General features: G+C 43.9%; 1 protein-coding gene across 4 annotated transcripts in view; it reads right to left on the reverse strand.

Annotated features, from left to right (window-relative positions):
- LOC146204598 (uncharacterized) overlaps positions 1 to 15,801 on the reverse strand; it is a 118,874-nt gene extending 103,073 nt beyond the window's left edge. For all 4 annotated transcript variants that reach the window (XM_084589292.1, XM_084589291.1, XM_084589290.1 and 1 more), the window contains exons 1-2: positions 13,992 to 15,801; positions 8,760 to 8,836 (exon numbers count right to left, since the gene is read on the reverse strand). In XM_084589292.1, coding sequence (XP_084445418.1) covers positions 8,760 to 8,836; positions 13,992 to 15,588 — 1,674 coding nt within the window. In that variant the 5' untranslated portion in view covers positions 15,589 to 15,801. The remainder of the gene's footprint in view (positions 1 to 8,759; positions 8,837 to 13,991) is intronic.
- Positions 15,802 to 15,904: the final 103 nt, after the last annotated feature.

Below are 15,904 nucleotides of genomic sequence, written 5' to 3' on the forward strand. Positions count from 1 at the left end.
CGGCGGTTTTGATTGGTCAGAATTCGGGAGTATATAGGGTGCCTCGATTCGAAGCACCCAAGGTCACGGCCATTAAAGTAAACTGCATCTAAGTTGCAAACTTTCAGATTGTTGATAAATGAGCAATCAGCTGGAAAATAAAATTAGTTGAAGACTTGCAGTAGCGAAAAATTGGAAGAAAACTGATTTCGAGAAAAACACATTTTCGGAATGTTTATCCTTTCGAGCACCTGCACTCAAATTATTAACGCTGAATTCGGTCAGGAAATGCGATACGGCTTTCAAAATGTCACGGCAGCCACGAAATGCCCCCCGAAAAGAGAAATTTTGTTTGAAACTCCCGTGCACGCCGCAGGCGTTGCAGCCAGTCGATCGCTGCAATCTTGGGCTTAGTTTAAAACTGTTTTCTTTGTACCCAAAATAGCTTCGCTCAAGCAGACAGGCTGCGCGCGCTGGTTTTCCGAAGGCCGTTTCATGGCCTCTGATTAGGTCTCATGCGGCACGCTTGAAAAGCGCGCCGTTCAACGTCTCCTATTGGCTGCCGTGATCGGCACGTCATTTTTTTTTTTCTTGCTGTCCTGCGTTCGCCGCCGTGGCCGCGTCTCCGTACATGCTCCTGCTTCTTGATGCACAGCTTTGTGCAGTGTTTTTCCTTGCGATCGAGGTGCCAGAAAACAGTAGACCGTAACCGTGCACGCACCGAGCATTTGAAAGCCGTAAGAAACGGGCGTGAAACAAAAACCAGAGGATGTCGCCGGCCACAAGCGTCCCCGTCGTAACCCAAGTTACAGCCGGTGCCAGACTTGTTAGATGTGCAGGGAACATCAACCACGCTGCCCGATGACAACACCGCGCATTCCATTTACAGCGCGAATTACATCCTAGTACACTGAGGTGACGCCGCCAGCACGAACTACTATACGGCGAAAGTATGTTCTGTCGGGAAAGTCCGTGATCCAACGAGAGTTTCACCTCAGCATTAGTGCAAAATGCGATGCCGGTATCGAGCTCGTGATTGTGGACATGAAAGTGTTCAGCAATTTTATCACGCACACGAAGCGTGGAAACTGTGGCAAAATCGTGAAGACGTGAGCGATCAACCGCTGGAGTGTCACAAGGGACCTCAGCTCGCCGATCACTTTCGCGCTGGCCGCTGCTGGCGCGATTATTCCTGCTTTTTGACTCTTACAACTCTCACGCAGCGCTTCCACATATTTTATTGTGTACCCAACTCATGTGCGTACTGGCTCTTTTATTGTGGCAGATGAGCCATGCGCTGGCATCAATTGCGCCTCGCCTCGCGGTGCATCCGCGATGGGGCGCGCGCTCAGCACAAAAAACTGCATGAATAACATGCTGTGCGCCAGTTTAAAATGAAAATGCACTGCAGAATATATTGCACTATTTTTCCTGACTTGGCGAAATTTTTGATGATTTCAATAACATTTCCCTTATTTTTCCCGGTGCATGAAATTTCCCTGATAATTCTCGGTTTTACCGATTGATAGACACTCTGCCTGTACATTGTTGCCCGCCAGTGGACAACCAATAAGTTTCCTTCAGCGAGATGTAATCAACCAGTGAACCACTGGAGCTTTCTTACCCCTTTCGCTGTCGGGCATTTCTGGCCATGTCGCACCCCCCCGTGTCGGCTTGGTTTCAGGGAACGAGCACATCAGGGAGCGATCATAGCGATTTATTTTTGTTATGATTGCTATACAAATAACATAGTCAACGGAATATGCACATTTCAGTGTTCTGCAGGTGTTAATTAACATCGAGGAGCTTGGCGCGTTGATCTAGAGCGAGAGCATTGTCGATGGATTTGTGGAAGGCAGTCAGAGGTGATGAAGGAGACGAGGAACGAGGTGGGCTAAGGGCACCGACGCTGTCGGAGATTGTGTCGGCAAAGGTGGAGAGAAGTGGCGGGACGGTCACAAAATTTTCTGATCGAATAGGCTCGGCATGGCCAACGCACTCGCCACGCTGCAACGTGAGTGGATAGAACGAATCATTATTACTAATGGCTAGTTCGGTGCGGCCACTTCCTACACTAAGGATGGCGCAGGGTAGGGGAAGACAGCGTCACGAGACGAAAAGGGAAGATGGGGTGAAGAGCACTGTACAGTCATGAAGAGAGGCACAGTTTATAGGCGGGATATCAGTAGCATCCGCAATGTGGCATTTGGCTTCCCCAAGAACGTTAGCGACGGTCGGTGCGGTGCACGGTGGAGAAAGCTCTACTTTGGCACGAGCGCAATGAATTACGGTGCGACTGCAACACAAGAAGTGCAACCCTAAAATATTGCCCCAGCAGTCACAGAGAACAATAAAACTGATGATGTAGAGAACGTCCTGATGGTGACTCGAGCTGTGCAGGTACCGAGCGGTTCGATGTGCTGAGCAGTGGCGGTGCGCAAAGAAACCCCAGAATCAACAGAACAACTTTTCGTAACAAGTTCAGTTCAGTTCAGTCGTTCAGACGTGTCCGACTCTTCGTGACCCTATGGACCATGTCACGCCACCCTTTCCGGTCTCTCACTATCTTCCTAACATCACATAACTTCATCTGCAGTGCCTCGAGGATGCCATCTAACCATCGCGTTCGCTGCCTACCCCTTCTCCGGCGACCCTCAACCTTTCCCAACATCAAATCTTTCTCCAGCGACTCCTCTCTTCTCATCAGATGACCAAAGTAGCTGAGCTTCAACTTTAGAATTTGACCCTCCAATGAGCAGTCAGGGTTTATGGTCAACAATATCGACTTATTTGATCTTCTGGCAGTCCAAGGAACTCTCAAGAGTCTTTGCCAGCACCACAATTCAAACACGTCAATTCTTCGGTGGTCAGCCTTTTTCACAGTCCAACTCTCGCATCCATACATCACAACTGGAAAGACCATAGCACGAGTTATACGGATCTTGGTTAGCAGACTAATGTCTCTGCTCTTTACTAGGCGGTCAAGGCTAACCATTGCCCTCTTTCCCAGAAGCAGGCATCTCCTAATTTCATGGCTGCAGTCTCCTTCCGAGGTAATCTTGGAGCCCAAGAAGAGAAAATCTGTCACAGCTTCCACTTCTTGTCCATTGATGCTCCACGACATGATAAGGCAAGATGCCACGATCTTTGTCTTTTTAATGTTCAGTTTAAGCCCAAACTTCTCACTCTCTTCTTGTACGCGCATCAGAAGTCTCTTGAGCTCCACTTCACTTTCTGCCATTAAAATGGTATCATCCGCATATCTAAGGTTGTTGATACGTTTTCCAGCAATCTTCACTCCAGCTGAAGACTCGCCCAGACCAGCCTTCCTCATGATGCACTCTGCATATAGGTTAAATAGGCAGGGCGACAGTATGCAGCCTTGCCTCACGCCTTTCTCAATCGGAAACCGATCAGTAAGACCATGCCCAGTTCTGACTGTGGCCTCTTGTCCTTCATACAGGTTCCTGAGGAGACAGATGAGGTGAATTGGAACTCCCATCTCTTGTAGAGCTTGCCAAAATCTGCTGTGATCTACGCAGTCAAACGCTTTCGCATAATCAATAAAGCAGAAGTAGATGGGTTTCTGGAACTCTCTTGCTTTTTCCATGATCCAGCGAAGGTTGGCAATTTGGTCTCTAGTTCCTCTGCCCTTGCGAAACCCAGCTTGCACGTCCGGAAGCTCCCGGTCCGCATACTGCTGCAGCCTACCTGGAGGATTTTCAACATCACCTTGCTAGCATGCGAAATAAGCGCGATCGTGCGGTAGTTGGAACAATCTTTGGCACTGCCTTTCTTTGGAATGGGGGTGTAAACTGACCTCCTCCAATCCTGTGGCCACTGCAGGGTTGTCCAAATCTTCTGACATAATGTATGCAGAATGTTAACAGCGTCATGGTTGAGGTTTTGAAGCAACTCAGCTGGAATGCCATCAATTCCACTAGCTTTGTTCTTAGCAAGGCTGGCTAAGGCCCATTCAACTTCACTGTTCAGGATGCCTTCACTGTTTATCTCTGAGGCTTCAGTGAGGTCCTTGCCTCGTTTGTCCTTTATCACGCCCAGCTTAGCACAGAAGCTTCCTTTGATATCTTTGATTGTCTTATACAGAGCTCTTGTGTTCCTTAATTGGCTGTTGTCCTCAAGAAGAGGTGGCAGGAATACATAGAAGAACTGTACAAGAAGGACCCGAATGTGCAAACCCAACATAAGACGGTTGTGATTACTGATCTCGAGCCGGGCATCCTGAAGAGTGAAGTTGAATGGGCCTTAGCCAGCCTTGCTAAGAACAAAGCTAGTGGAATTTATTTACACGATGGCACAAATCTAAAACGTCTTCGATGAAGCTAGCGATAGTTTCTCCTGTCTGCTGCATCCGCTCGCTCAAACGGCGTTCGGCGTGAAGCTTGCGGACCGCAGGGCGACTGAAGGCATCTGCAAAGCGAAATTTGAACGAGGCCCAAGTTTGAATGTCAGCCTCGTGATTGGCGAACTACAACTTTGCTACTTGTGTTAGGTAGAAGATAACGTTGTTAAGCTTCAAGACGTCATCCCACTTATTGTGGGCGCTTACACGTTCATACGACGAAAGCTAGTTCTCCACGCCCTGATCGTCAGTACCGCTGAAGACCGGCGGGTCCCGCTGTCGAAAAACCCCGGAGCATGGAACAGAAGGGGCCGAGAGAGCGGGGCCGGTGGTGTTGGTGCTGGAGTCAGTCATTGAGGTCGTAATTCGACGGCTGCGGAGCTCCAGGGCAAGGAAATGAAAGATAAATCCCGTGACCTCCACCAAGTGTTAAGTGGGGATCCAGGCGCTGGTAGCGAGCAAGACCGAACCGGTGGTGACTTAACTTGTAGACAGCGAGTCCGCAAAAGCGCTTCCTCTTTCTCGGCGCTGTCCGCTTAATCGGAACTTCTTTACAATATATATATATATATATATATATGATTTTCTTTCCGCTTTTTTAAAGTTTAACTTTCAATTTTTTTCTTTGAAAATTCTTTATTCACCAATACTTAGCATCATCAAACATTGCCTTTCCATTCTGAGCATTTTAACACCTTTGAACTCCCTTTCTCCAATTCTTCAATTATTTCAATTAATCTGTTAATAACACACTTAAAATGTTTTTATATAGCATTACCAATCATTGGCTTTTCATTCTGAGTGTTCTAATGCCTTTGATCCACCTTTTCTCCAATTTTTAATTTCTTTCAATTGTTTCAATTAATGAATTCATCAATTACACCAAAATTTCTTAATTAGCACCATCAAGCATATGTTCTTTATTCCGATCATTTTGGCACCTTTTAACCCCCTTTTTCAATTTTTTCATTTCTTTAATTCACCAATTATTCTTAATTACAATTATTTCATTAACTCGTCATCACCTACCAATCAATCATCAATCACTAGAATCACAAATTACCATGATACAATTTTTTTTTACGCAGCCCCCAATTGTTTCCAACACACAATGCTTACTACTACTACGTCGACAGCTTTTCGACCTAAAGAGCTGTATAAGTTACCACTTAAATATTCTGACTGCCTTCAAGACCTCCCTAAGATAATGTGATTAACAAAAACTTAAGGCATTAAGCATTTACTGCAATTCTTGTGCACGTGTAGCGCAAGTGTGGAGTTTTTGCAGAACTCTGAAAGTCAGTTTCTCTGTGCCGCGAAAACGACTTTGACATGGCGGTCAAACTTGTTTTGAGGGCTGAAACCGGATGCAGTGCTGGAGGAGCCTATTGTTACAATAGCACCACGTCCATTTCCTGAATGTCTCTGCCTTGTGTTGCTGCTGCAATTAAAGAATTAAAAGCAGCCCCGCCAAGCTATTGCTTCATAGATACTATTCACCCTCCATGTTTTGCAATCGCAAAGGAATGCTGTTCGCCAAAACTGTGCATGACCTAAGGCTTGAAATAGAAGTCTTCAGTTCTGCACCAAACTTCTGCCCCCACCACTAGCTCCACTGGCCATAAAAAAGAGGTTCATGATATGCAGGAAAGCTGACTTACACAGCTTTGCAACGCAATTGTAGGTTGCTCCTATGCAAAGTGTCACGCCTTCTGCAAATGGCAGTTTTTTCAGAAGTCACACATAAGCAATCCCTTCATTAGGGAGCGCAAATGAAAATATAATGTCACGTAGTGGTGACAATGCCGTAGGCGACAAATGAGGCGACTAGAGTTGCACTCAAATGAACTCTTTATTGGGCTGACTTGTGCCTGCAAGAGAACTAAGCGAATCGAAAGGCAGAGGGACGCAGTTCTAACAAGTTGGAAAGTTTTTGCTCTGTCGCTGCCGCTAGTTACTGAGATCACTTAATCGCTTGCATGTGAGCGAGCTGGCCTTAACGCTTTTTTTTTTTTTTTCAAAATTCTCGAGTGCAAAAGTGGAGGGTGGGTTCATTATGCGAGTGAGTTGATTACGCGGCAAATATGGTATCGTTTTTTCGCATCGTAAGTGCCGTCCCAAGCCGATTTCTGTACATCAAATTATCGACATATTGAACTATTTCGCGATCCCCTTGGAGTTCGATATATTCGGGTTCGACTGTATTCATATTATACCAGTGTCACATCATTCCCTTTCTAAAACCCATGAATCTCTCCAGAACCATGGAGCAACAACTATTCATATTATACCGGTGTCACGTCCCTCAAACTTGATGCGGATCTTCCTAAACTTGAAACTAGAAGAAAACTTACCGGGCTGAGTTTCTATCATTTTCCGATTGACAACACTATCATATCTCCTGCACATCGCCATTCTTCCCGTACAAACCATTTCAAACCGGTGTACCCTCTGCATGTGCGTACATCATCGCATCTTCATTCTTCGTACAAACAGTGAAGGACTGGAATGATCTACCTGAAGAAGCCGTACACCACTCCAATGCTGCCAATTTCAAGACTGCCATTGAACACATTATCCTTCACTGAAGATGCCGAGCCCTCATGTAAAGCTCTACCTAGAGGCATTTGAAGAATAATAAATAAAATAATACCATGGCTGAATCATAAAACTGGATCGCATTTTGTAGGCAGTGCAATGGCTCACTGCATGAAAAAATCCAGCGTGCTGCTAAATTTGATGGCAAAACACTGAGGCAGATGGGCTGGAGCAGTTTTGAAGCAATATTGCGCTTTGGAGCAGGATGCAACAGAAAAATCAGTTTGGAGCAGAATGGAGCAAATGAAGCAGTGCTTCCGCCCCTGAAGACGAAAAGGTAGAAACATAAGGAGGAACAGTGAGAAGGAGGGTATGGTAGGAGAGGGGGTCACGCTTAGTTTACTACAGCTTATGCAGCACATTGTGGCAACGAAATTCTTTGCATGGGTCGCAATTTTTTGTTGCACTCGGTTAATTCGAGTATTTTTTGCAGCCTCAATGACTTCAAAATATGACGAGATTTTACTGTATTTGCAGGCCTGAACCGCAAATAAAGTCATGAAAGTTGGCGCCCCTCTCATGTCTTTCCTCTCATCTGTGTTTGCACTGCAGTACTTCTGGATTCCTGCATACCATTTAAGACATTTAGGTTTACAACATTCAATACAGTATAGATAAACAAAATCAAGCCATAAGAACACAGATGGCTACTTTTGTGAATTTGTCATTTTAAATTTTTTTATTCTTACGAGACCCACTCTCCGGGGATCTCATACCGGGTGAAATTTTGAAATTCCAACAGCTTATTTTGGAAGCACACTGGTAAGAGACAGCCAAATAACCCACAAGTGAGTACAACATGAATGTGCCACTAAAACCCTTCAAGTATCTATTAGGTACGATGTTTCCTGTTTAGCAAACTTATCCTCATGCCAAAAGAAGCATAACTGCTTTGGATACTTCAATTTCCCTACAATAATGACAATTTCTTCTTGGGATTATTCGCCTATGACCTGTTGGTCATTCATGAGAATTCAGTCATATTCAATAATTACCAGCAGTCTGAGCCAGCCAACTTTTCTGTGCTTTATTGGAAATAATGTGAACAATTATTATGAGCACAAGAGGTGCCACTGAAAATATTTTAAACATAATTTCACAAAAATTTCACAGGTACCTACATTGCTGCCTACATTCAGGTAGCGACAGGTACCTACATTCTTACATTCCTAGCACAGTAAGTTGAAGTTTCCCACACTTCATTTTTCTACACATTGCGAATTTTAATCCAGAGTCAAGAGATCTGTTAACTTTGAATTCCCGTTTATGCAAATTATACCTGATTTTTCTACACATTGAGAATTTCAATCTAGAGGTAAAAAATCTGTTAGCTTTGAATCCCAGTTTATGCAAATTATACCTCATTTTTGTACACACTGAGAATTTCAATCCAGAGGCAAAAAAACTGTTAGCTTCGAATCCCAGCTTATGTAAATTACACATAATCTTGAAGGACCACTAACTTTTCATAAAAGCATTAACTTCATGCAGCCCTTACAACAGTTCAGTTCAGTTCAGGCGTTCAGTCGTGTCCGACTCTTCGTGACCCTATGGACCATGTCACGCCACGCTTTCCGGTCTCTCACTATCTTCTTAACATCACATAGCTTCATCTGCAATGCCTCGAGAATGCCATCTAACCATCGCGTTCGCTGCCTACCCCTTCTCCGGCGACCCTCAACCTTTCCCAACATCAAATCTTTCTCCAGCGACTCCTCTCTTCTCATCAGATGACCAAAGTAGCAAGCAGACACTAATATAATGTGCAAAGCAATCTAACAGCCTTAAAATTTATAGTACATATAGACTGTATACAAACCAAAAATTCAGGGTCTGAAGGAGATTCTGACCTTCGACGAAACCGAGAAGCACGCTCAGTAGATCCTTGGCTCGATTCTGGAGGTAAAAAAAAAAAAAGCATAAAAACAACTGAGTGTTTTTTAGAATGAGCCAAACCTAGAAACCGAAATTAAGCAAATTTTACTGTAATGACAAGCCTGTCCATCTATCTTCCCTTTAAAAATATGGCTATAGAAAGAGTTACCCCTGCACACAAATTCTATGTTAAGTTAAAAATGAGCCAAATGATGCTGATGTAACCTGTGCCTTATAGCTTGCATTGTTTTGAGTAGAGTTTCAATTACTTCTTCTCTAGCTCTAATTTGCAATCGACTGCATAGGATATAAAAAGATCAATGAGAGATCTGAGCCCAGAAGACAATAAATATAGGATTATTAGTCTCGTTCCCAAGGAAGCAGGAATGTGCCTCTGCTACATTGACCTTTAAAAGTGCTTAGTTTGTCTAGTTTGCTCTACTTCCTAAATTCATTATCACTGAAGAAATGGCAGATGCAGACAGGAGGCGAACATGCAATTTATGGCCTTATCATTTTGTGTAGTGTCTGTGCCTAACATTTCGATACAAATCAATAATTTAGGATCCTACATTGAAATCAAATAAATATGAGCTCTCATATGTTCTAGCTAGTTTCCTTCTCTGCTGCTCAAGTGGACACATAAGAAGAAAAAGCTGTTACGCCTGCTCTTGTCACAGAAGCTGGCTATTCACATTTACTTAATTGTGCTGCTGAAGCACCACAGTGCCTGATTGTATGCATTAATGTTCTAATCACTTCTCTTGTATCAAGACCTATCATGCTGAACCTTAAAAATATACCTTTCAGCTTTTCATTTCACATTTCAAATTCATCTATGAAGTGAGTGCGCTGATACTCCCAGTTTGAAGGCTAATTGTAGAAAGGCTGATAAGATTTCAGCCAGTTCTAGACGACGGAACAGTCAATGCTCTGATTTCCTCAGTAAAGCAGAACTGCTTTGAGTCTGTTGCTGCACATGTAACACGGAACTAATTCACAGCAACATGAAGAAAAAAGTCACAAAGTAAAAAATAAAAGGTTGGCACGCAGCAACCAAGTTCCATGTTTTTGGTACACCGGAAAGCAATAATCTCATGGAAGACAAAAGAATGCACGGCCAGCATTCACCGTTGGCCGTCGAAGACGGTGAATGCCAGCCGCGCATTCTTTGGGTGCATCCTCTTGGCCGCGTCCAAAAAGATGCTTCACTAGGAAGCACGAGTGAGTTTGCATCAGTGTGCCACATGAGCGGCAACATACAGCTTGTCGGCAGCTGCATCACCATTGGGAATCACTCGATGTGCTCTTTTATGGTTATAATCTAGGAAGGCAAGAAGGTGCAACTGATTACAATACCATCAAAATAACAACAGAATAGCATTTGGATTTAATAGATAGAGCTCATTGGGAGGACTGCAAAGATCTGCACGCAAACCGCCGCTCAGCCTTCCATACAAGCTTACCTTTCACAGTTCACAAATTCTACTGTTTCAAAAGTAGCTCTTTAAGATCGTGCAAACGTCTGTGCTGCATTCAAAATGTCACCTGCATTTCATGTACATACAGCCGTGCCCGAGGTGTGCCTAGAGCAGTTGGAAGCTTAATGGCCGCGATGGGGCCTTCACAGCAATCTGAAAACAATCGAGTGACTCTACCTCACAAATAAAGGCAGCGTGGCCCTAGCGGCATGAAAGGTACTCGCAAGGCGGGGGTTGGACAAGGAAGCGATGAACAGACATTCCTCTGATTTGCCACGCAAGGGCACGGGGCGCATAACTCAAACCTAGAGCCTAACGTTAGACGTCGATGACTTGCTCCGCAGAGCACCGTCGGCGCGCTCTAGACAAGGCTACTCACCACTGTACAACTACTTGTTCCCCAAAATTATTGCACAAATTATTTACTTAGTGTAATAGTACTATGCAAGAGTTCAGCTTATCTTGACTACCTCTTCATGATGTAATACATTCCCAGCTGCCAAAAAAGCTACTCACGAGATATTGTTTGGAGCTATGCAAGAAATTTTTGTACTCGTAAGGAGTTCAGTAGGATTAGGCCAGTTGACATTCCTTCATAATGCATAGCATTCTGATGATCAGAAACACAAGAAAAAAAAAAAAAAAAACAGCACTTGCAAGTAAACATCTAATGTCAAAGACACAGGGCAAAGAGAAATGAATGCAATGGTGCACTCACCCTGATCAAGGTCAAGGTGTCTTAAGGTTAAGGCACCTTATACCCTTTTATATCAGTGTAGAAGTTTCCATTTGCTTGGATATAGTTTGCATTAGCTGATTATTAATATGTCTCTGCCATACCTACACATTTCAGTACACTGTTTTATGCAAAAGCAGTATCTTTCACGGAGAAACTTCACAGAACTTTGTCCCGAGTATGTGCGGCAGCAGGCATAACATCACAACTGTCAGGAGCAACAGGTGTGGAATGCACGCAGCAGCTAGTATGACATCACAGCCCGAAGGTGCAACAAATGGCAGGAACTGTACCCTTGGCGTGACCATCTTACCCCTGCCAGTTAATACCGATGAGGTACACTAGCAGGATGAGAAGGACAAAAGCCGCACTCTTTTGTTACATTAGCCAAGTACCCTTCGCCTCTCATCATCACCACCAGCCTCACTACATCCACTGCAGGGCAAAGGCCTCACCCATAATCCTCCAATTCAACCGGTCCTGTGCCAGCTACATCCATTCGATCCCCGCAAATTTCCCAATCTTATTCACAAACATAACTTTCTGCCGTCCCTTGCTACACTTGACTTCCGTTGGAATCTAGTCTGTCACCCTTAGGGACCACCGGTTATCTTGCCTGCACATTACATGACCTGTCCATGCATGAAAGTGCATTCGGCAAAGATTTGTAGAACTTGATTGAGCACTGTCATACCCCCGCATGCATGAGTCTGTCATAATATACGGCATTACGATTTTCGGGCATTACGATGCATAAAACTTATTCTGACTACAGAACGGATGCTATAAATCGAATAAAGAATATTAAAGAACCTTACTCCGGTACAGGACTTCAATAGGTTGACACAAAATGCAAACACATTGGACTTTGCATACTGAAAATGAAACAACTGCAAATGAGAACTCTTTCACTAAACTGTGTTCACTGCTCACACGCTATTACTTCCCCAACAATATTAGAACGCCTCTGAAGAAAATTGTCTTAAGAAGATAGAAAAAGTAAAACCTAATGGTATAGAAATTACGAAAAAAAAGAGAATGAGCTGTAATTACTTGTCGCACATATTTAATGCATGATATGACTGGTTTTGCTAATTCACAACAAAATGATAAATGCTAGAAGAAATAAGAAAATTCTGCTTGTTTTGCAAACACATGACAAAGATTACATCAGATGTTGAAGTGCAGTTTATTTTATTGGGGCTTTTATAAGCACAAATTCACTGCTGTTTGTTTATTTTCTGTTGGTTTTGTTGCGAATTGAGATTTACACAGCTTATGAAAGCTCTGTATGTAATGCCTTGCTGCCCAGACAGTTAAGGAACACCTGATGCATCGACCTCATGCAAGCTACTCCGGACGGGAAAAGAAAGAAGAAAAAAACGTGTGACAGGATCGCAGCAGATAAAATCATCTCACTTCGGTCTTTTATGTTTAACGTTTCTTCTGGGAGTCCCCTCTCTTTTGGACGCACTTTTTTTTTCTGGGCCTGTGTTTCCCTGAATGGCAAAGAAACGTTAGCAGTAAGAAATGTCAGTCCTGATTACTTCACCGGTCCCATCGTGTTTCATGAGGCTGGAAACAGAGACATCGCTCTCGGTGACTCCCTGGAGCTAAGGTCGTTTTTAGACTTTTCTTCATAATGAGCGCCGGAGCAATTTGGTGGATTTCGTTCCTGCTTCTTCGTTGTTTCTAGTGTTTGTCCTTTCCCTCCGAAGTGTAGCTGTAGCGCCTGTGCCCTGTTCCATTATATCTGTTTTCTATACAACTCAGGCCCAGTGAGGGAGAAACTGTGTGGTCACCCGTGCCTTTAGTTTTGCCGCGTACATTTTCTTATACAGAAACTACACTTTTTGAGGAACATTTGCCCTCACTTCTCAAACTCTGTATCTTTCCCTCCCTCACCCTCATCTCACTGCCTAGGCCCTCCCTCACCCTCACCCTCATGAACTTTGCAGCGCTGATCCTCCCTCACTCACCCCTCAGAGGAGGGGTGAGTGAGGGAGGATACTCACTAGGATGAGGGTTCACCCTCGTGAGAATGCCCATGTCCGGCCTCTGCCAAGCGAAAGGGGGTTGCGGCTTCGTCACGCTGTGCCTCACAGCTTTTTCTGCCGCTCCTCTGCCTTTATGTTTATGCCAGGATGAAATAAAATGAAATTTAAATTTTGAAATTTGCAACTGGCTCGGATTATGATGGGTGCCATAGCAGAGCGCTCTGGATAAGTTTGACCACCTGGGGTTCTTTGCAGGCGTCTTAAAAACACAACCACCGCGGCCAGGATCAAACCCACATTCTTGGGCTCAGCAGTTGAGCGTCTTAACCACTGAGCCACTGCGGCAGGGGTTTTCTCCATGTCAATTCAGGCATTCGTCTGCATCATAAAATATCTGACATGTTTATTTCTTCATCAGTATGCCTCTTTTAAATGAAATGTTATGTGAACAGGAGAAAAAAAAATTTTTTAGTCAGAGCACAGCACAAAGCTGATCAAAATGTTTTGTTGCTTCTCACGACAGAATAAACGTGCAGTAAATGTATTTTCTGAAAGATTTCTCTAGCAATGCTGCACTGAGTTGTCAATCATGCCATACACTGCAAGTTTTGAGTTGGAGGACATCGGGACAATGGTGCCATGAATAATGGGGAGACAGCACAGGCAATGAGCACATCAGTGCACCAAGTGCACCTGAACATAATAGTAACAGAGTGATTTAGCATTCCGGAGACACACTAGCACACATATATACTGGTTTACCACATCACTCCTATGCATGCACAGCAGGCATCCAGTAAACCAGTATATGTCTAAGTTAGTGCGTCTCAGGTAGGCTAAATCTCTCTAAAGTCTCCAAATTCATGAACACTCTCCTCAACTTACTGACAAGATGGGACACATTTCTCTCATACTTTAACACACATGCAAGTGTAACAGATGTAACAAATAGAACCTCATACCTGCTGATGATGGCCGTTCATAACTTGTCCCTGGTGTATCATGTTCATGAAGTTTCGGTTCTTTGTTTGCAGAACTAAGGTCTGCACTTGACACATTATCACAGTCTTCAGGTGCAGCCCCCTCATCCCTTTCTGAAGTCTTTGAAGCAGTCTCTGATGAATCAGCATCCGGTTGCAAATCATCAGTGGAGAAGAAAAACTCACTGCCAGATGTTGAAAGCCTGGCCAGTTTTCGCTTTTTCTTGAAAGCAACCATGCTAGAGTCTTCTTTAGTGGTGTTGCCACCCCCTTTAGACCTGAGCGGCAATTCTCCAAGATCTTTAAGAAGTGACGTTCCCAAACCCATCTCGCTTTGCTTTTCATGCTCACAGTTCAGCTGTGTGCTTTCCCCTACATCATCAATCAAAGGTGCATTATCACTTAGTTCTTCTGTGGAACCTGATAAGTCATAGTCACCTACCTGATCAGCACATTCCATAGCAGGTTTTAGTTTGCGAGTTTTCTTTTTGTGCAAAGCTTTAGTACAGCAGTCGCACTGACCATCGCCTACACTTCTGCATGTTTCATTGTTTTCACAACCGCCCCTTTGCTGATCTGTCAAACAATTTGTGCCTTCTTGAAAATTCTCTCTGGCAACCCCATACCTCTTCTTTTTGCGCGGTGTCCACAACGTACCACTTATATCACCACCAGTCTTAGAAGGCATCCTGTCACTTTTCTTGCTGAATGTACTATGCTTGTCTGCACAGTTTTCATGCAAACCTGGCACTGCTGTTCCACTGTCAGCTTGAGCAAGGATTTCAGTTATGGCTTTGTACTTGCTCTTCTTACGTGCCCTTCCAGGGGTATTGTTGAGGTTTTCATCGGAAAACAATAGGCTTGTTTCATCTCTGCAACCGGTGTGCTCAGCATCACATTTCTTTTTTCTTTCCACAAAAATGTCATTTTTGTTGCATTCTTCCAATTCTGCATTAGTATGATTTTCCTTCTCATCTGTTTCGGCTTGCTCACACTGTGTGACAGGACATACATCCTCATTCCCGCTGACACTGTTTTCAGAAATTTTCTTCAGCTTCTTGTCTTTGTGTCTTTTAACAGCACCATCGTTAACCGGGGTACCAGAATCTCTAAACTTTTTCCCGTTCTTGTCTCTGCGGAGTACTTGGTGGCTATGATGAGCTTCTCGGGTATCGCAAACCTGGTTACGACTGTTCAGGTTTGAGCACTCTTCAGCCAGCTTTGCCGATCCCACATGACTAGCGTTGTCCACAATAACATCCCCCCGTTTTTCTTTGTTCCTTCCGGTTCTTCTCGACTCGTTCCCAGAGTTTGATGAAAAAGCATGTTCAAGACCAAATGAGACACGCTCCTTTATAGAGCATTCCTCAACAGCAGCATCCATTTTGTCAGTGAAAGCAACTCCTTCATAATTAGATGCAACGGTATGGTCAGATTGTTTTTTTCTTTTCCGACGTTTCCTCTCTTTTCGGCGACCGTAGTCCTCACTGTCAGTATCATACTGATGCTTCCTTTTCCTTCGGCGACCGAAATCCTCACTGTCAGTATCATAAAGGCTGTTATCGTCCAAACTTGCCATTTCTTTCTATGATTGCACTTACTACTTCGTGGTCATCCGTCACTTAAAAGTGTCGCGTCATGTGACAGCAAGTGCAGTCGTCAGGTTCACAAGTATTCTAATCTTCTAATGTTGAATACTGCAAATGAAACACCAACACATGCACCTTGCAAATCTACTTAGGTGAAACGCTCGAACGAGTACCCAAGCACACCGTTGCCTGCTAGCGCAAAGCTAAAGCCCTAATGCCGCTAATGCTGGTCCTTATTAAAACATATTTAGCACCTTATTTTTATTCAAAAGTCATTTTAAATTTTTACACCACTTTTTAGAGAGA

Source organism: Amblyomma maculatum, chromosome 1, assembly GCF_055883805.1.
Source record: "Amblyomma maculatum isolate TAMU_Amacu chromosome 1, ASM5588380v1, whole genome shotgun sequence".
Taxonomy (NCBI): domain Eukaryota; kingdom Metazoa; phylum Arthropoda; class Arachnida; order Ixodida; family Ixodidae; genus Amblyomma; species Amblyomma maculatum.